At 39.5% G+C, this 22,723-nt stretch overlaps 1 protein-coding gene across 2 annotated transcripts in view; it reads right to left on the bottom strand.

The window, feature by feature from the left end:
* Positions 1-1,132: 1,132 nt before the first annotated feature.
* Positions 1,133-22,723, bottom strand: part of PTCHD1 (patched domain containing 1) — a 93,414-nt gene continuing 71,823 nt past the window's right edge. For both annotated transcript variants that reach the window (XM_061627304.1, XM_061627303.1), the window contains exon 3: positions 1,133-14,077. In XM_061627304.1, the coding sequence (XP_061483288.1) occupies positions 12,423-14,077 (1,655 nt within the window). In that variant the 3' untranslated portion in view covers positions 1,133-12,422. The remainder of the gene's footprint in view (positions 14,078-22,723) is intronic.

Here is a 22,723-nt window from a genome sequence, read left to right as displayed (position 1 = left end):
CAGGAGGGAGAAGGGAGAGGAGACTGTGAGGTTGGTGTGGGGCAGGCAGAGCCAATCTGGTGTTCATACTTCTGGCTAAGCTGAAATTCTAGAACCTAAGACTGTGTGGTGTAGTGGTTAAGGTGTTGGACTATGACCTGGGAGACCAGGTTTCGAATCCCCACATAGCCATGAAGCTCACTGGGTGACCTTGGGCCAGTCACTGCCTCTCAGTCTCATGAAAACCCTATTCATAGGGTTGACATAAGTCAGAATCAACTTGAAGGCAGTACATTTACATTTTACAAGACAGTGAACCCCTAATCAACCAAGCTTGATATGTGTTCAATAAAGCACAAATGGAAGAAAACATTTCTTCTGGTTTACAGGAGAAGCCAACTGTGTAGAATGTTGAGTGGCTGGTTTGTAAGTTTTAAACATCCAAAATGATGGGCTGTTTAAAAAGACATTGAATAAACATGTTTAAATGGCTAAACACCCTGAATGTATGTGTGGAAAAAAAACTCTTATGATATGCATGGAGGGAAATGAGGGGAAAAAAATCCATGCTAGAGTCAGAGCCAGGTCCGTATGTCAGCAGAGGAGTGAAGATGGAGGGAAAGCGCAGCAGAAAAAAAACCAGACCTGCTCCTGAATGGAAATATGCTTATTTCAGGCCTAACCCTTATTTACTACCATTGATGTATGCTTAAATGGGTTGTCCAATGGAGCTGTGCAATTTCTTGCAGCTGTACCATTCTATGGTAAGCCTGAGAAAACCCTTTTAATGTTTTCCCTTCGAAGTTTACATGCAGATTAATAGTAATCCCATATTTTATAAGGGGCATTGTCCTCTAAACTGAGGGCAGGGTCCATATCATATATTTAAAATACATCCAAAGCATATTTAAAGCACATGACTTCCCCCAAAGAATCATGGGAACTGTAATTTGGTAAGGGTGCTGGGAATTTGTAGCTCTGTGAGAGGAAAACCATCGTTCCCGGGATTCCTTGGTGGAAGTCATATACCTTAAATGTATGGTATGGAACTGGTGAAGATATATACCAGTATAAATGTACACAAAAGCATTTTTTTAAATGTGTGCTTTATTTTTTTTAAACCTGTATAAATAAATACAAAATGACAAAGAGGTTTATGTTTACTAAACATTGCATTTGATTGTATGACATTACACAGTGTCTGTCACAACAGGTTGACTTAAAATTGTGTCCCTTCAGCTGTTGGTGCATAATTACATAACTTTTTAGGATACAATTAATCCTGAAGCTGCATCCAGCCACCCTTTTCAGTGAAAACCCTGAGTGCTTACAATTGCAAAAGAGTGTAAGGGGAGCCATTAAACCATAGTGGCTGAATTCTGGGAATTTTGTAAGGAAAAGAGAGAAAGAGAGAGAGAGGGTTTTTCCCCAGACATAAAATCATCACCAGGCTTTCAAACATGTTTCCTCCGCAGTGGCTGAAAAACCCACAACTTTCAAAGGAATAATAATGATAATATGAATTCATTACATTGCTTGGTCACCTGAGATTCCCTTCCTCCCATTCATGCTCACTGAAAGCCTGATAAAGTTTATATTTGATGCACATACATTACACATGTACTTTAGTCATAGATTAAAACTGCATTATTGGGTCTGCCCAACAAGATAACATGCAGAGCTAGTCATGTGTGTGAATTCTGAAAAGAGCGTACATGACAGTGGCTAGGTTTAGTCTTGGCTTTGCAAAGCAAACTTAAACTAATACACCAATTGATCACCACCATGTCCACGAATGTGGCCCAGGTACTCTCTGTTACACTAATCCATATCTGAATATGCTGCAGAGTTTTTAATTTTTACAGAGCATGAAGAGGAGGGATACAATCAGCCACTAAAAGGAGCCTGTGATTCTCCAAGCACCTTCACATTCTTACCCATGGAAGGTCAACTGCCAAGGTTCTAAAAGTGTACTTTATAAAAAAAAACAAATTCATCACATCTGGCCATTTAATAAATAGACTTTGCTTTTCAAGTAAGAGCTCCTCATTTGTGAACAACTCATCTGCTGGATTTCACCTGCTGTTTTAGAAGGAAAGCCCATTGCCTGAAAAAAAACCCCTTTATATTAGAGTCATAGAAGGCTATGAGTAATCAGAGCAAGCAGTTGAGGACTGCAGTAAATAAAGATAAACTTCTTTAAACAAATCAGTGAATAGTTCTAGGCAGGTATCGTAACTAATGATAGGCAACAAGTGTAGGTAATCAATGTTTGGTCTATGAATCTTGTGATTAGCTGGTGATGTCATATGCCATGGTTTAACTTCCTAGCTCAACAGTTTCTTAAACCTTGTATTGAGGACCATTGTTCTGTGTTTCATGTTCTATCACATGTTCTTCTGCTGTTGTTGCCCACATGAGGGGCCTCTTTGAAAAGGTTCTGAATTAAAATTAGTCCCTTCTGTACTTCATTGCAGCTACACTATGAACTGCAGTAGTGGACAGAGTGGTGGGGTACAGTTGTTCACCTGATCTCCCAGTCGGTCACGTCACAGCTGCTTACTGGGAGGTAGAGTAGAAGGGGTGAGGCAGCGGCAAAATCAGCGCAGTGCAAATGTATTGGCAGAGCCAATCCCATGCTTCCACCAGTGCATTTGCACTGCACCAACCTTGCTGCTTCCTATCTACCTCCCTGTAAGCAGCAGCAACACGACCGACTGGAGATCAGATGAGCAGTGGTGACCCACCACGTCCAGTACTGGTTTACTATGACCAATAAATGCATTCATAGTGTGAAGGAGGGAAAGGCATTATTGATAGTACTGGGACTTTGCATACTCCACATAGCTCATCACTGAAACATTTGTTTGCCAATACTTAATTCATAAGTAGATCTAATCACAATTTATTATTTCATTATAGACTACTCACTGTAGGTAAACTGAAGCGTTTTCCATATGGGAGATCATGAGTGTAGGTGGTGCTTTTTATGAAATGCCAATTGCAACATCCGCTTTAGCAAAATCTTGGATTTTTAGTATATTATTTTTTGTCATAGTCTCACAGATTACCTGAAAGCACACTAAAGGCTAATGCTAATGAATCATGGCTCTAGCTTGTAAAAAGCAGGAAATATACCTATAGCCACCCTGAAAAGTCAAACTTGTTTGGAAGGAAACATGAGGCTTAATTGTTATCAGGGCTCAGGCTCAGTCCAGATACATTGAGAATGTGTCTTTTCCAAAAAGATTGCACAGATTCCAGAGCTCTATTCTTAAGTTTAATTGGATCATTGGAGGGGCTGTGCATGCCAACCCTGCCCCATCACCTCTAAACTTCCTATGCTGAATGAAAAGATCTGAAGGAAGATTGTAAGCATATTTGGCTGAATGCAGTTATAGTCCTCTCCATGACCAGGATCGTGTGGGAAGGTCAGAGATGGTGGGCTGGGTTTGAAGGGTGTGGCCCCATAGCCCTTCCATTGATACAGTGAACAAATGCCTGACTAGGGCTCAGATTTACACCCATGCCTGTTATTTGCATGGTGGATTGGAGGGTTGCATCCACTATTTCATTATAATTTCTTTTTAACTTCCTGGGCAAGTGACCAGGCTTCTCAGCCTTGCACTCTGTTTTCAATACTATGGTGGAATCTTAGATGGTTTTAAACAACCTAAGATGAAAACAAGAGAGCGTGTACAGGACCTGCACACATCAGTGAGCAACTGCAGTCTGTTACTGCATGCTGAAGACAAAGGAGTAGTATTTACATAGCCATTGGCATGGCTGTCAGGTAGACTTCAGTCTTGGTACCATTCTTTTTAGGTTATTAGGTGATGATTAGGGATGAAGAGGAAAATGAACAGGCCTTTGTACATTACTACAATAAAAAGAATTTTTTAGATATGTTTTGACTAGAATATTCTATTTAGCGGAGTACAGATGAAGCCAACGTTTAAAAATAGCCAGCCTTCATTCCCTTCTGAAGGGCAAGAAGAAAATATAAACTAGATTTATTAGCCAAACAAACATTACATTCAGTTCTTCTTTGTCAAGTATCACAGCAGTTCTTGAGGATCTAATTCTTCCTACTCAAGAGCTGCTGCTTGCCAGCTTCCAGCACTAATGTTTCTTAGAAAATGGAGTTCAGGTTGATGATACACCTTCCCCTCAAGAAGCAAACTTCTATCAATCTGATGAGTAGTTCTGTAGAGGAAGAATGCGTATGCTGGTGGCTCAGTTCTCAGATTGCTTCTTAAGGAGGAAGTAAACGGAGGATTGTCTGTTGAGTTTAGCTTCAGAAGCTGTACTTATTCATTCACAATGAACATGAACACATTCTTCAAAATACTATAGTTGGCCAGTCTACAAACATTCTTCCACTCTCCCTTGGAATGCAGTGTTAGGAACTTTGGCAGTGCTCACATGGAGGTACGGTTTGTGAGAACTAGCATCTCTTTGCGGGGGCTGTATATGCTATCACAATTTTTGCAATTACTGCAATCTGTTAATGGATACCATGCTCATGCTTAGTGACATGTATAGCTTCCAATAGAGAATTGGTTCTCATAAATGCACATCCACATGAATGCTGACTCACCATGAACCCTCTAGAGGCCTTTCTGAGGGGCTGGAATAACTATGAACTGACTCATAGTCATGCTTCCCTCCAATTGGCTTGCTTGAGCAAAGTCTTCAAAAGTGCTTCATATTTTCAGGAATGACTTTAGTTGTCTTCATGTCTATTCATACTGAACACTGGGAACTTCTCATGATTTCTACTGCAGTTGTCTGAGCAAATGTAAGGTCACAGTCTGCTACAAAAAAGCTATCAGTGGTCCCTTCTAAAATCTTAAATTTTAATCTTATTTTCATCTCAGTTGACTGCTACCTCATTGAAAGAGAGGCACAGGGCTAGCACCAAGGGGTCTGGATCATTGGGCAGATACGGAAGCCCTGGCACTCTAGGAGGGCCCACTGCCAACTCATGATCCACCATAGTGCAGCTGCAGCCACCACCAGTTGCTTGGTGGCTGTGACTCCTCTCCTCCCACATAACAGGAACAAGACAAGTAGTCTCTTTTCCATCTTGACAACTGCAGAAGTCATTGCTTGATGACACCCATCACTCACCCTAGTTAGGGTTACCAACCGTACTCTTTTAAGAGTACATGTACTCTTTTTGAGATGGTGCAACAGCATACTCTTACTTTTCATTGATCGAAGCCAAATGTACTCTTTTTGAAATGACAAAATGATGGTATCCCTAACTCTAGTTGGGCAAGCAAGAGCTGAAGACTGATAAGATGAGTAAGTGATAGGCAAGTGGCAATGGTTGCTCAAAGCAGCAGTCGTGTGGAGAGGAGGAATAAGCAGGCAAGTGGCTGTTGCATCTCCTAGTTGTCACCACCACTTGCCCACTTGAGCAAGTCAGTGATCAGCAGCAACAAAAAGCAGCAACCAGCGCTGTCTGTCTCTGAGTAGTAGCTGTTGGTGGTATTCCTACCAATCATTGCTGCTGGATCACCAGGTGAGCAACTGGCAATGATGGCCACCACCTGCATTCTGCCTGAACGAGGTGGGGAAGAAGGTGGATGAAGAATTGTCACTACGTCTGATGGCATGAGGAATGAGGTGGGAGCCCCAGACCCCATCTTGCCCAGGGTTCCCTGGAACTGGCCTTGGTGAGAGAGACAATGAATAAAAATATACCTGTTTCTAAATGAAAATAGCACTTTACCCTGAACAACTGGCTGAACAAAAACTGATTGCAAAAAGCAGCAGTGTTGATGAGGATGTTACTGAACCAAGAGGAAGTTTTCTTCATTCTATATAAGTTCCTTATCAGGAATAAAAGGCAAAAGAAACTGTTGGATTGGGGACTGATTACTGTAATTCTAATCCAACTAGTTCAATAGCTTTGCTGGATTGTGCACATCATTTCCAGTCACCAAAAATGAGAACTTGTATCAAATATGGCTATTCAAAAATAATGAGAATTTTGCATGTTATGTTGACTAGCTAGTCTGACAGAGTGGTAGATGATGGAGGTGTTAAAGGGGACAGGAGTTTTGGCTTTAAGTCCTTCTGGTAAAACAATGCCTTCTCTTACAGAATTACATTATCACTTTCCTCCTCTTAAAAAATTTACCTGGCAGTTGTTTTCCGCTTTCATGCTCTGTAGCCTGTAAATTGTACCTTCTCTTTTTGTAAACCCCTTCAAAAGTTTGCTAGTTCATTACTCCTGCACTTCAGATTAGTTTTCTTCACTGCTCAGAATTAACAATAGTTGTATGAATATATAGTTTATGTATTTCAGTCAATAATGGAATTCACAAGTTTAACCTTTAGTTTCTGCTTGAGGGATCAGTCATAACATTGCAGTTTTCTCAACTGTGCTCATTAGTTAGTATTGCCAGGGACTGAGCTCCATTAAACTTCAGTTTTTTACAACATAGAACAGTTGGGAGGTTCCTTCTGAGCCTCTCCCTGGGGCTGTAAGAACACAAGAACAAAAGAGCCTGCTGGATCAAGCCAATGGCCAACTAGTCCAGCATCCTGTTCTCACAGTGGTCAGCCAGTTGTGACTGGAGGTAGTAGAAGATGCAGCTTGTGATGCTTTGAATTCCAATCCACAGCCTGACAATTTGAAGAGCATCTCAGAGGCTCTTGTTTTTACCAGGCTGGAACTTAATGGGTCTTATTGTCTGGTTCCCTTGGTACCACATCCTGCGTGGGAGGAGGAGACCCTGTGAGGGAGCTTCAGAGCCATTACTGGGCACAGTTATTCCTAGTAGAAGGGTGGACAGGAGAGGGTGAAGCTGGCAGGCAGGCAGGCAGTCAAATTCCCTAGTACATAAGGGTCCATATTACAGCAGGCGTAAGAGCAATCTCAAAAGCAGCCTGAAACCTCTGGAGTTCTCTACTTATAGAAGTTTGCTTGTACCACAGCCTCAAATTGTTTTGAAAACAGTACAAAGCATTTCTATTCAGTAAAGTATTTGGTGGTTTTAAAATCATTTCTAGAAGTGTATTTATAATAATATGTTCTAGCAGTGGATCTAAGAACACTGCACCATTTAGATATGAACTAGGTCTCTGCGGGGGTTCATAAGTGTCCAAGGTCAAAAGCTACCTTGCTGATATGATTTCATGATGTTTGTGTTCTTATCCAACTGATGCATGGCTAGGGATGTGGAGAAATTGTCACAATTCACATGTTCATAGGTCAGAAATGGAAATCGTGCAAGTGAATACGAGTGGTATTCACTGTCGTCATTGTTTAGTCCACAAATGTTAGGTAAATAATTACATTATTTTCTGTGTGGCTTTTGATGTTGCCCTTTCATTGAAACACATTAAAATCAATTATGTAATTAATTTCATAGTGTTGGCCATAGCTGAGAACAAGACAAAGCAATGTAGGTTTAAGTGGAAGATGAACTGTAGCAGAACAGGCACAGCGCTAATCGCAATAAACACAGGATAGGACAGAAACCGCTGTCTCCTTATATCCCTATGTATGACTATGCCTCATTGTTTTATTATGGGATTGTTGTAATTTGGCTGCTGCAAGCCACTCTGAGCAATGCAGATGCATTGGAAGGCCAAGATAGAAAACTTTTAAAGATATGGGAAAAAATATTTGTGGTTTGAAGGTTATCCCTATTGTCAAGCTTATGCAGGAGGCGGGTATGGCCATATATTTCATCAATTAATTAACCCATCAATCAGAATAAACACTATGTAGCAGCCATACCCTAAGTCGATCCACAGCTTGCATTCTTGGCAGCCACTTTCCCATGCAACAGAAAAAATCTGTACGGCCTTCAACCTTTCATCGATAGACATAAGTGCAGTCCACTTAGAACAGATGCTTACTCTACATATACCAGGAAAAACAGTTTCTTTTAGTGGGCAGTGACTATGCTACTTCCAGGGTGCCTTTCCCAGCCTTTATCTTTAACAGTGAGTTTAATACGGTTTTTAGTTTTTGTTGTTCAAAGTTTTCACAGTGAATGATGGCTTTTCTGAATTTCCCCGCAAAACAAAACTAGTTTTGTGTCTGTTTTCCTAATGGAACTGATACATTGACTGAAGCAGGGGCCACCTATTGGCAGAAGAATAAACAAAGAGAAGAACAGGAAATGGCGCTGAAAAAAACTACTACTTCTGTATCCGGCACTGTCATATGAAGCCTCAATATCATGCAAAGAGAAATTGGCGCATTTCAGTATAACATCAAACCATTTAGATGTCAAGTTTTTAGAGATCTGGTCTCATTTAGTAAGGTGGTTGGCATTTAGAAAGAAAGAAAAAAGATGTATTTTGTCAGATTTTCAGGTTTTTGAACTCTAGTGTTCATCTAATTTGCATTGTTTCCAATAAAATTCTGGGCATAAATTTTGGATATGGATCATTTGCAATGAAACTGTTGCAGTTGCTCCAGTTTTTCTTCCTTCATTTTCCCCTAGACTCAGGTTGCTTACAAGAATTAACTTCCACAAAGCCACTATAGGGAATAATATCTCCAGGAATACTACTGTGAATGGATTTGGTAGGCAGACTAAATTAAGCTTATTACCCCCCCCCACACACACACACACTCCTGGAGTAAAAAATCTGCTCTGATCAATCTGTTATTACATGGATACTGTAACGCTTTTAAATGAGTTATTTAGTTATCAGCACTTAGGCTAAGCAGGTGATATTTTGAAAATGTAATGACGTCATATCAGATCTAATCTCAGTGGCCACAATCCAACCTAGACTTGCTGCTTTAAATCCCTATTAATTTCAGGGACATTTAAATATGACGACCTTTGCACCGGATTTCTTCCACTGTGTATTTGGGAGACAAATTTAAAATATTCTCAGCATCCAGCTTAGGAACAGGTGTGAAAAAGGACATTTTTGAAAAATAATTGAAGCAAGCATACAGGTTTGTAAGATAAAAGATTTTGCTGAACTATAACCTGGAGCAGGGAGAACAAAATCACTTTCTAGATGATACAAATCATTTTAAGTTTTCACCAAAAGAAATGTATTTGCTGTATCTCACTGTAAATTAAATTATACTATAGGGCCTGAGCTTTGGCTGGGGGGAATTTGTGAATGAAGAATTAATTCCTCCTTTTAAAGTAGACTGTACTTTCCAAAGTACACCTACCACCACCACCACCAGGGATATGGACACTGACACATGGACCAGCCCCTGTGGCAAACCCAGATGTCAGCTTTGTCTCCATGCCTACTTTGGCAGAACTATTATAGCACCTAATAATGTCATCCACAACACCAGGAGTTCATTCACCTGCATATCTTCCAATACGATATATGCCATTATTTGCAAACAATGCCCTTCTGCCATTCTAAACAGGATAAACAGGCAAGTTTCTACACACAAAAAATAAATGGACATAAACCTGACATCACAAATGGCAATATTCAAAAGCCAGAGGGGGGACATTTCAACCTCCTGGGATGATCTGTAAGTGACTTTGAGTGGCCATCTTGGAATATAGGAACTTCAAAGGGAGACTGCAATGTGAATACATCAAGAGGACCCATGCTATCACTTGTGGGCTAAACCAAGACAAATAATTTTAGCACATATGTGTCAATTGGCTTACCAATGCTACTGTGTCTATAGTATCAACATCTGTTTTGTAAATTACTGTAAATTATGTAATTATCACTCCCTATACTTTTCTGCATTTCATTTCCCTCTGACTCCCACTGTTTACAATCCCCCACCCTCCAAACTACATAAACTGTACATATATGTACCTGTAATTCAGTATTACACTTCAGTATTACACCTTAATATTTAAGGTGTCACAAGATTCTTCTTCTTTATTTATTTTATTGCTATGGCCACCTCTCCAGAAAATGCTACTTTTTTATCCATCAGTCTTGTGTGATACAAAGATGATATTCCATTGAAAGTTTCTAAGAAGGAAGTTGCATTACAACTTCCAGTTGCTACTGTATATTCATCAGAGTATTGGTGTACACAGGAGCTTGCCAAATTTGGGCATTATGGTGCTTTGTGTGTCTGTGTGTGATTTCCATTTTAGAAAGGAGAAAGGTTTGGCAGGGATACAAATGGCTCTTGCTTGAACACCTCTTATGCTGGAAGAATGACAAAATATTTTACATTTGAAACAAAACATCTTAACTTTCACATACATACAGATACTCAACAGCTGAACAGCAACAAAAGAAGCTCCTCCATCAAAGTGGAGCAGCAAGAATGGCTTGGATGTATATCTGAAAATGAACAAAAGAGACTTAACCAAATCACTGGTTTGTTTCAGCAAATGGTTCATATGCTTATCCTCAAAGTTTGTCCAAACTGCAGACAATCGGAAACATCTGCGATTCAGGAAAGACCACTTTTGTTAGCTAGACGTATGGGAGATAATTTGTGTACTCTCTAAATCCTTGCCAGATCCCTTGCAGGAAATCTGAATGCTTATACATAATATCTGAACACAGAAACCCATTCCAACTTTTTCTTCTAGTGAAAAACATTATCATTGAAAGATTATTTGTGGAAGCCAGAAAATTTAGCTTCTCAGCTGTTGCATTAACATCCCCATTTCTACAATGGCACATAGGAATTTGCATCAAGGCCCCAGTGCCAACAGAAGAGGGCAAAGATGCCCCTTGTTCTAATCTTGGGGCAAAACGTCCTCTGGTGCAGGATCAGCAGCAGCCACAGATACAGTTGCGAGACGGTTTTCTAGCGCAGTCTTTGCACAGCTCCACTGACCTAAGGTATTATTCAGGGCAGATGCAGAACTGAGAAACAGAGCTACAAGAAGATTGTGGGATTGCATCTGGAGGTTGGCCATCTGGTGCTGCCTTCCCAATGCTAGTGCAATTGCACTAGTGACCACTGGGTGGGTGGGTGGGTGGAACTTGGAGGGAACACTTGGAGTAAACTATCCAGCTGTGCCCCACAGAACAGTATCCTGTGCCACTGAAGCTACAGCAGTATCCTAAAATTTGGTTCCGAATACCTTCACTAAAGCTTGTCAAGGGTGGCATTGCTTTAGCTAATACAAGGAGATATATACGAAAGAGACCTGTAGTCACCTTAAAAACTCCTGTGACATAGATCATTGCAATAATATTAATTATTTATCTATAATATTGGTTTCCACCTGTCTCTGGCATTCTGTATCAAATGAATCTTAGGGATGGTGTGTCCATTGCATTTCATTATTGTTAGGGCATCTGCTTTTAACATAACCTTAACCTGCAGTATTAAGAATTCAAAAGCCACTTCTTTCAAAGTAGCCCCACTAATTTCCGTGACTCATGGTCTACAGTGGAGATTACTGAAATGGAAGTTATTGACAGAGGGTTGCAGACCACATTGTATGTTATGTAAAGCTACTCATTGATCCTCTTAGTGTGCATTACTAGTGAATGGCCTGGAGTGAAGGCTCTTATTTTTAAAGAGCCCTTACATTCACTTTTTCTTGATGCAATTTAGGCATCGGAGGCTTTCATGGATTTTGGTGGTGAAGCGCTTAAAATATCCCTTCCTTTTGTCACTAGATCATCCAGCATATTTAACAGAGTCCTACGAAATTTAGCCTTCAGTAAACCACGTCTCTTCAATGAGACAAACACATTCAGAAAGCGGAGCTGGATCAGAAAACATGAACTATGTGTGTGTATGTGTATGATGTCTTATACATATCATTCTATATTTTCTTAAAATGAAAAAGAAATGCTACAAAATCATGTTATATTAAAATATACTGAGGGCTAATTACATTTTAAAACATCTATCAATTCAGAAAAGAAGGCAACTGCAACAAGATCCTACTTTGACAGAGATTGCTGTATTTATCCTTGTGTGTAATTTTTTAAAATCTCCTTGGCCTTTTTTGTTTAACAAACTTGCATATACATTTCCATTCAGAAAAAAAGCAACAGAAAGGAAAGTTAGATGTGATGGCTAAGATCCATAATAGCTGACTCACTGACTTGAGTTATTGCTGTACTGAAAGTTTCCTATAGCCTTGATGTCCGAAATGTACACTTAGCTGTTTCTTCAGCGTTGACAGTTGACCTTTCAACATGCTGGGATTTTGCCACAAGGACAACAGCATCTGCAGGGCAGACACAAGCAGTTTATGCTATTTAATAACCAACCTACCTCTACTCTCTTATCTCAAGCAGCAACCCAAATTGGCACTCTCTTTGTATTGGGTGAATGTAAATTTCACTGTACTTTTTTATGTGAAGACCAATCCATGTATTATTATTATTTCCCCTTTACACTTTGCTTTGGATGCTCCTAGTTTTAATTTGAAAACAGACATCCAAACACCATTCTTATATAATCAATATGATTTTCTTCTCTTGGTAAGATCTAGGGTGGTGTTTTGTTTTGTTTAAAAAAAGATAAACAAACCAACTAGTCAGACTGTTGTAATTTGGTCAACCACTCGGGTACTATCCATATCCACCATTTCAACACACTCTATTTCCTCCCGGTTTTCAGGAGTTTTCTTCTCTTTCCTCTTTTTCTTGGATGGTGGCAGAAAAGTCAATATCACAGGTAAAATGGCAAAGCAATGAAAGAAGGTGACTAATGCTATCAAAAACAAGCACCTGAACAGTGTACGGGTCAGATTTGAAGGCACAGCTGCGAGAGGAATCAGACCAACGATGTAGCAGAAGTAGCTTTGTAAAATAGCTACTCCATGCACTTCCAGGGCATTCTTTACCCATTTAGTTCTTGTGAAATCTTTGCCCAGGACAAATGTTGACAAGAGAGGTGCACAGTTGTCAACTGTATAATTAATCCCATAAATTAAGCACAGCACAGAAATACAGTCCAGCTCTACTTTCCACAAGGTCATAAAACCGATAACTCCAAATTCGACTGAGGCAACGGTGAGCGTGAGCCACACATTGATGAGAGAATCTGCCACCAGAAAAGCAGAGAAGAAGAGCAGGAATAAAGCACTGATGCAGGAGTTCTGCAAGGGGGCCCCCACATATGAGGCATAACGATCCATGTAGACAAAGGATGGATTGAAGACAATGAACTTGACCTTGGATTTGAGAGAGAGCTTTCTTAAGGTTTCCAGGAGACGGTAAAGCTCTTCCCGTTTGGTGTCCATTGTCTTAGCCACCAAGAACATTCGAGAGGCCACAATGTCGAGTTCATTGTTGTACTTCTTGGAGAAAATGATATCCTCTGAAAAATGAGCAAACGGGGGTGCTTTCAGAAAGGAGTTCCTCAGCATATCTGTAAAATTCTTTTTGGGTAATCCCGTTGATATGTTGAGTTTTCTAAGGTAATTTAAGTAGCTCTCAAACCAAGATATCCTCACAAACCCCTTGGTATACTCTAGCATATCATCTTGGACGGTCATGTTCCAGTATTCAATTGATTCATAGATATAAAACCCAATGACTGGGCTGTAATTACTGAAGTATTTCTGCTGAGCAGCAGTATACTCCATAGTCCGTGTCGCAGTTGCTACAATGTTACTAAGGTCTGACTCTTCGTTGACCTGCAAGTAGCCCATTAAGGCAAAGGAAATATAAATAAGGTAAAAGAGAACTACAAAAGGCTTGACATAAGTGTTTGTTATCCAGTCACAGTAATAACGTTTGAGAAAACACACCAAAAGGTGACTTTCATAGCTGTTTGTCTCCTCTGACTCTGCCGTGTCCTCGCTGAATTTGGCTGTCAGAAGAAACCTATACCAGGCAGGCTTTTCTTGCAAGACCTCTGGCTTTGGTACCTTTCTACAAAAGATACTATGCTGGTAGTTGTTTTCTATGTAGCCAGTAAACACGAGGCTGGAACCATAAAAGGAGAGTATATAGAGGTAGTTGAAGAAAATTGCGATACAGGAATTGCAGCAGAAGATCCTGGCTGCTTCAATGTTTGTGAAGGGGCTGGCACCTATCCCCAAAGTGACCAGGTACATGGCAGTGGTGAGAGAAAAGGAGAGCATGGAGTCTGCAAAGACAGCAGCAGTCCTCTCTTTCACATGTTGGTCTTCTCTCGTTCTCCTCCAGGAGGACAACATTTCAAAAGTTCCATATAATCCATGACCTGGAATAAAGAAGAAAGTGTTAGAAAGGAATGGCAGACCAGTCAAAATGAGTATGTCCAAAGTTACAGTCGTTTATGCATGGGTTTTAATCAAGGCTCTTTTTAAACAATGGAACTACAGCAACAGGGGCTGGTAGAGTGCTGTGCCAGGAAAAAGCCATGTTTGTTGCCAGGATGAATTATGCTAACGAGGCCAGTTATCCAATTTAAAACTAAATTATGCATTTTTCATGCCATGTTTTCACTTTGAGTAGATTTAAGAGTTACCAAGTTAAGGGGACTTTAGCCATGTTTTAACTGACATTAAAATAAAACACTGAATTTACCCATGAATTCTATTTTATATAAGATACAATAGAAAGCTTAACAAGAGGACCCATGGCACAGAAATTGGCTTTCTTTTTTTTCTTGTTTTATCTGTGGCTGGGAAACTCAAAAATTGTGGTCAGACTAAATTATGCAAATCAATGCAATCCATGTAAATTTGCTTAATTTTAATAAGTATTCTCAGAGAAAGATCTATGTGTGCTGTCGGAAAGCACGTATGGTGTTCCCCCCACCACTGTAGTGAATAAAGAAGTCCATGAAGAATCTTGAGAATTGAACCTTGTATGTGATTGTTTCTAAAGCAAGTTCCTAGCCTTCACCATTGCATGAATAGATTTGAAAACTTGCAGGTAATAGACACAGATCAGAGGCTCCTTTGTTACATGGAATGACAATTGATTTCCCTTACCATGAGAGCTACAAACTTTAAAAAACCCACAAAGTTCCAAGATTTTTAAGATTCTGTACCAGATACAAAATTCTGAGGGACACATTTGCCCAGTCATAAGGACTAGCCTCAGCTATGAAGAGAACTTAGATTTTTGTTTCTGTACCAGGTAAAAACTTGTGCAATACTCTGCATTCATGGTGCCTGCCATCCCTGATTAAAAAATCAGGGATGGGGAGCCTCAGGCCTAGGAATCAAATGTGGCCCTCCAAATCTCTGTCTCTCTGGCCCTTGGAACTTTCCCCAGGTCACACTCCTCTCCCCAAGCCACACCTTTCACTGTCCCTGCTTTGCACCCCAACGGGTTTTGCCAGAGTTCTTGAACTCTGATGCCTCTTGCTTGTTTGGAAGAAGGATACAGAAGGATGTACAAAGGTTAAATTTGCACTTGTTGCTCCACCCACTTTGGCTTCTGGCCCCACCCACCACTGGCCCGTGGTCCTCTGCAGGTTTCCTAGTGAATGTGGTCTTCAAGCTGGAAAAAGGTCCCCCACCTCTGATTCAGATTATGGATATGAGCAAGCTTTAGTCACTGTATATTTGCCATCAATAACCCTATGGAAGGAAGACATATTGGACTATAATTCATCAATACTTCAATAAATGATGTCAGTGAGGGTGAACTTACATATTATGTTTCATCTGGTTTTCTCTGTTTTTCTTTTCTATTTTAAAATAGCAACTCTCACTCTCTCTCTCTCTGTGAATGATCAGGGTTGGGATCACAGTGTGCAGAAAGTGGGAGGGGTTAATCCTTTACAGCCACACTTGAATTCCTGGAGCTGCTATATGCTCTAGGAGGGAAGCTACTATTGGTGTCAACAACTCCTTCCTTTTGCTCAAGGTTGAGGAGGGCAAGTTACACCCCCCCCACAAGAACTAGTGTGGCAAAGTGTTGGACTATGACCCGAGAGAACAGGGTTCCAATCCTCTCTGGCCATGAAAATCACTGGGTGACCTTAGGCCAGTCATTGCCTCTCAGCCCAACCTACCTCACAGGGTTGTTGTGAGGATAAAATGGAGAGAACTATGTATGCCATCTTGAGCTCCTGGGAGGAAAGACAGGATAGAAAATCAATCAATCAATCAATACCCCTACCACCACTGCCTATGACTGCAGTTCTGATATTGATAAGATCTCCTCCCCCTTGCACTGGCTGCTATTTTTTTTAAAAAGGGATAAATGTAAGGGAGGAAAAGTGTCTAAGGTAATGTGCAGTTTGATCCTGAAGTGACAGTAGCAAGAGAGCCACTAGCAACAGTATTGACTAGTCTGTGATGCTCTCAAGATCATTTTCCTCATTAAGTTTTTCAGTTAATGGATGATCTTGCAAGCTATTTTTCTATGGCTACAATCTTAACGGATGGAAAATTTTTAGGCGCATCTTATCTGTCGGTCAGAAACAAGCAAGTCAAGAATCCAGGAGGAACTCAGTGCCACTTAGGGCATGACATCAGAGTAGGTGCATAATCCAATTTCAGTGATGGGATCGGTGTGCAGGAGCATTTCCATAACAGGAAGTAAAGCCCTGAAATAAAGTGTTTTTTCATCTATCTGAAAGTAAAGATGATAAAGACTGTAATAAAAATTTAGCAGATAAAGGAGTCCTTGAGTATTGTGTAGTCTCTTAGCAACCGTTTCTTGCCTCCAAAGGTCAATTTCTTTACCAGCACCGTCCTGCACATGTCTACTCAAGAAAGTCCCATCGAGTTCAGTGGGGCTTACTCTCAAGTAAGTGGGCATGGAATTACAGTCTGAGTGATTTGACATCATGATAAAAATCAGTCACAGCAACTATTCCACTCCCTCACAACATTCTAGAAATTAACAAAAACCTGCCAACATACCCAATACAGAAATTCATCAGAGATATGGATTGTAATATATTACAAATAAGGAATATATTATATATATCACACACTTTCAATTAGGGATGGGCAAATCTGTCAACTTTGGTTTGTTCCGTTTTGCCAATCTTCAGTTCTCCACATTTCTGTATCAGTTTGTGAACATTTTTTTAAAAGCCCTCATGAAAATTCATCAGCATTTTAGTGTATGCAATTTTTGTATGCATTTTTCTTAGTATACATGTTTTTGCAAAGCAATCTTTCCTAACAGAATGCATTTTTGCATGCTATTTTCCTCAATATATGCATTTTTATGCACATTTTACCCTACTACATACTTTTTTTTTATACATTACTTGAATGGAGAACTGCATTGCAGAATTCGGAAAAGTGCAAATTCTGAAAGATGCTCATGTTGCAGTTTGCATATTGTTTCAGAAATTGTGAATTTGGTAGGTTTGCCTTTAAATGTGGACTGCATTGAATCACTCCCTACTCCAAATTCTCCATTAGATAGCCCTCTATTTCTTGAATTCCAGCCCATTTTTAACCAAGATTTAAACACTACAGGGTATTATAATCTCTCTCAATAGAGCAGTATTTAGGAAAGGAACTATTGTATATAGGAGGAACTGGGGACTAATTTTTTCCTGTTCTTCATCAGTTGCATTTTGCCCCAGGTGGCCTAATGCTCCATGGGAAAATATATATATTCAGTCTTAAGGAAATAGGTGTTTCCCATCTACACTAGGTGTTTCCCACCGACACCCACCCGCACTTCTGTGCAGACTAAGGGTCTTCCACATGATAGTTACACTGAACTCAGTGCTGCTCATGCTTTATGCAGCATCCATACAACACTGTTGCCATCACAGTGCCAGCCTGCATATTATTTTCCTGTTTAATCTAGATTTACTGTTTCCATGGAAAGTCCAGCAAGAGAAAAACCACATAAACAGAGATGGTAAATCTGGATTAAAGGGGGAGGGTATGGGATGGCATTTGATGAGGTTGTAGTTGTGTGGATGCTTAAAAATATGTAAGTGAGCAGCACCAAATCCACAACAAATTGCTCTGTGAAAGCACCCCATCAACAGAAGCGGTGCGGATATATGCCTGCTAACCACACAATAGGCAGCAGCAGTTTATTTCATCCTTCTATAAGGTAAGCAAGACATTTTGGAATTCTAAAAGATTTGACTTATTTGAAAATATTCCTCCTAAGCTTTCTAACCTTAAAATAAACTAATTTATAAAAAGGTGCTACCCTGGGCTCGTGCCGGAAGGAAAGGGGGATATAAATCAAATAATAAATCAAATAATAAATAAATAAATAAATAACAAAACTAAGTGCAAACTGTTTAATTCTTAAATTTAACTAATAGTGTGCACATTCTCCCAGTCATGGTAGAGGTTAATTTATTTATTTATTAAATTTATATTCCACCCTTCCTTCCAGAAGGATCCCAGGGTGGCAAACAAAAACACTAAAAACACTCTAAAACATCACAAAAACAGACTTTAAAATATATTAAAACAACATCTAAAATCATATTTTTTAAAGAAAAAACTTTTAAAAACATCTTAAAAAGCAATTCCAACACAGACACAGACTGGGATAAGGTCTCTACTTAAAAGGCTTGTTGAGAGAGGAAGGTCTTCAGTAGGCACCGAAAAGATAACAGAGATGGTGCCTGTCTAATATTTAGGGGGAAGGAATGCCAAAGGGTAGGTGCCACAACACTAAAGGTCCGCTTCCTGTGTTGTGCAGAATGGACCTCCTGATAAGATTATCTGCAGGAGGCTCTCACCTGCAGAGCACAGTGATCGACTGGGTATATAAGGGGCAAGACAATCTTTCAGGTATCTATTAATCTATTTATTTACATCTCACCTTCCTTTTATTATGAAATTTAAAGCAGTGTACATGGAGTTCCCATGCAGTCTCCAATCCAGGGACTGACCTTACCCAGACATGCTTAGTATCAGCAAGGTGGCTGCAACATACTCTCCACTGGATTTATACGTATGACATTTGGATAATGCCCATACTCTTCTCCTGTGGAATAAATCCCAAATGGAATGCCATAGCTACTGTTGGAAGATGAAATCAGCTTGCTTAGTTTTAGAATCTTTGTTTTAAGCCTCAAAATACTAGTGAATTTTGAACTACCAATCCTGTGTTTGGCAGAGTAGCATATGTGTGTCTCATTTATTATCAGTATCAAGTCATCAGAATTGTGGTTCAGCCTGGATGGAAAGGGCAGCATCTTTTAATGTTTATCTTTTAATGTTTACCATCCTATCAGATCAACAGGGAACTTGGAAATTCAGCAGTCACATAGCTGTTTCTGCCTGCTGCCTCTTTAAACTGGTGTTGATGCATCAGGTATGCTTAATTGTCTAAGCAAATGATATCTTTGCAGTCATAACAGAATTTTCTTTTTAAAATATTTTGAAATGCTATTTCATGAAGGTCCCATCAATACTTCCTACAAGCTTTCACTAACTTTGTCAAGTTGTTACAGCTGAACAGATTAATCACAGCTCTTGTGTTAATGTAATCTTTTTACAATTGATATGTCTGGTATGACAAAGTAGGTATATACAGCCAATGGTTAGGGGGCAACTTACTTATTGACAACAAAGAAAGAATGCATTGCCAAAAAAGAGGATAAAAGGGGGTATAGATTTAAATACAATGTGCATATGCTAATTTATTTGTATAGATGCAAATTGAGAAATTATTACTATACTTTAAATAGAAATACAATACATCTCACCTCATTGGGGAAGACTGTGACCACGTGACTGCTGTTCCTGCCCAGTCTGCTGACCTGGTGCTAACTGTGGATGGACAACTTCTCAAGAGCACTGATCTTCCTTTGTATGGTTCTTTTATCATTAAATCAGACTTGCACTGGACAGCCTTTCAAATAGGAAATGGTCCTTTGTAAAGTAGGACAGATGACCACTCTATCAGTGGTGTAGTTAGATAATTCTGGACTTAATTATCTTTTGCCTCCCTCTCCTCTTTAGATGGCTACATGTTATTACTTCACTTCAAAATGTGGCAAGCCTACCCAGCTGTGTTTCGGTCACTCTTCCTGCTCATTCTGCAGACTGGTGCCCTTGATTTATGTCCCAAAGTCCTGTCTTGATGGCACCACTGTATATATATTCACAGCCTGAAGAAATTGGCAATGCATTGTGATATGCACAGAGGGGTCCCACTCCAGTATCACTTACTCTAATCAGAGGACGGTGCTGTACACAGAATGGTGATCTACAATGGCGATGTGTATATGAGATACCCCTTTGGTCAGGTGTGAACTCCGCGCACACTCCCAAATTCTGTTCATGTTCTTTTAACATTAGAAATCAGAATAGTCAAAGAAAGTTTCAGCTGTCTCCAGGTGTTACATTTTTAAATACAAATTTTCATGTTCATGTTTGTAAAGATTGCCAAAGGTGTCAGATAAATTCCTAGCTTTCTCTCTCAATGCACTTCAGCAACTTCTTAGCCCATTTTTTCCCAACATCTAAAGCAGGGATGATAAATCTGTGGCTCCCAGATGTTGGACTGCAACTCCCATAATCCCTGACCATGAACCATGCTGGCTGGAGCTGATGGGAGCTGAAGTACAACATCTGATTCCCCACCATGTTTTAAACCATATAATTTCAGATTTCACTTAAATTTCATAACCTGAGATATTGCTAAATTTTTGGATCATTTCTAGAGTGGTAGCATGACTGACCATGTTTTAAATTTTATTATTCAGTCTTTAATCCTTACATTGTCTTTCATCTGTCAACTATTGCAAATGTTTTCAACAGCAAACAAACAATAAAAGGGAAAGACAATAATCCAAAAGCCTATTAATGATTAAAACTCAGCCGGTGACTTATATATCACACTTATCCACAAAAGAAAACTGAACGATTTCAAAGCCTCTTACAGTGACTGAACTCTATCAAATGCTTTTTCACTATCAATAAAACAAGATGCTATTCCTTCCTTCCTTCCTTCCTTCCTTCCTTCCTTCCTTCCTTCCTTCCTTCCTTCTAGTATTTAGGCCACTGTTCAGGGCAAAACTCTTCCACGACAGCTCACACAAACAATTTAAACATAAATATAAAAAGAAACTAAGTACAATTAAAAAACTAAAAACAGCAGTTGAAGACAATACAAACCCAACACAACACTTTAGATAAAACAGATGAAAGCGAAAAACAGCAGTAATCTAAAAATAAAAAATAAAACCCAGCTCAGCACTTTAAGTAAAAGCAGACTGAAACAAGGGGATGGGGTGGGGGAACAAAACACAAACCCCTTCTAAAGATCTTGTCCTTGGATATATCTGTGGATAAATGGTTTTTTATTTTGTAAATTGAGCTGCTAGTTGTACTTTTCTCCAACACAATAAAGACTTTTACATGCTACATTTTAGTGTATTATATAGTGGATACAGTGTTAATACTGTATTTCTACTTTTTTGTTCTGTAAGCTCTAACAGACAATTTGGTGATGGGCAGCTATATAAATCTAGTAATAAAAAGATATTTTCCAAAATTAGAGTGAATTTGGAAGCCTCTATTCAGGTGAGAGCTTAATAGGTACATAAAAAACCTTGCATGGGTAAACCCCTGAGCAGGAGCTTTCAATCTGACAGTGCCAGAGTTCAATTTCATAGGCACAGCTTGGAAAAGTTACTTTTTGAACTACAACTCCCATCAGCCCCAGCCAGCATGGCCACTGGATTGGGCTGATGGGAATTGTAGTTAAAAAAAAGTAACTTTTCCAAGCTCTGTTCATAGGTACTCTTAAACTAAAGAGAAACCCTGATGAGATTATGTAGAAGGTAATTTCACCCTTTGAAAAGTTCACCCTTGCCTGGGAGAGCACCAAGGAAGGCTGGGATATGAAGGTACTGCAAGCATGTTTCCTGATATTTACAAGAGCAAGGCATGTGTTCCTGTCCATTTTGGATGCAACAGGGTCATCATAATTTGTAATCCTGTCATATAAAACATGTATAGACATATAAAAGATATTTGGGTCCTATCTGTGATGAGACTTCTACTATTCATCTTCATTTTTCTAATAAACTGTTTTATAGTTGCTTCTGCCAGGCAGGTCAAGACTGTCAATTTGATAACTAGCAGAGTGGCCCCATTAAAGCTAATTGGGAGCACTAAAACTTCCCAGACATATAATCCAGCAAAAAAGTGACTGACATCCTATTGTTAATTATGATTTAAATAGTTATGTTCTATTCTCCATAGGGAAAATTATTAAGCTCACTTTCACTGCCTTTATAAAGGCAGACTGACCTTTTTCCCTTAAAAAAAACCCATGCAACAGCTTGCTTGGCAAAGTAGGAACTGAGAGGTTTAATCCTTTTTCTAGTTCCCATAAGTGCTGTGGACAAGCCTGAGAATTCTGTGTATCATCCACATGAATCTGACTTCTGTTCAACAAAATATTCTAAAACCAAATCACTGCATATTATACATTTCTGGTGCCATAAGTTGTAACCTGCAATAATTTTGTACAAACACTTTGCCTAGTAACAAGATCTGACATTAAAACATTTCAGTTAATTGGGCAGTTCTTAACTGTTGCAATACAGCAAAAATTAGATCTCACTAATATTGATGGAGGGTCTGGTATATTTATTAGTATAAACTTGTAGATAATAACAATGATGTTGATTCTCCTTGCCATTAACTTCACAAAGAAACTCTTTGGACTATGCCTCTGACTTAGAATAACAGAATAGTAGAGTTGGAAAGGGGCCTATAAGACCACTGAGTCCAACTTCCTGCTCAGTGCGGGAATCCAAGTATAAAATCATAGAATAGTAGAGGTGGAAAGGGCCTATAAGCCTGATCATCTGTATCACCCTACAGAGAATTTTACCAAACACTGGGTGCAGACATGTGATAGAATCAGAGCTTGGAAAAGTTACTTTTTTGAACTACAACTCCCATCAGCCCCAGCCAGCATGGCCACTGGA

Source organism: Rhineura floridana, chromosome 5, assembly GCF_030035675.1.
Source record: "Rhineura floridana isolate rRhiFlo1 chromosome 5, rRhiFlo1.hap2, whole genome shotgun sequence".
In the NCBI taxonomy this organism is placed as follows: Eukaryota; Metazoa; Chordata; class Lepidosauria; order Squamata; family Rhineuridae; genus Rhineura; species Rhineura floridana.
This window is presented reverse-complemented; position numbering and strand designations above follow the sequence as displayed.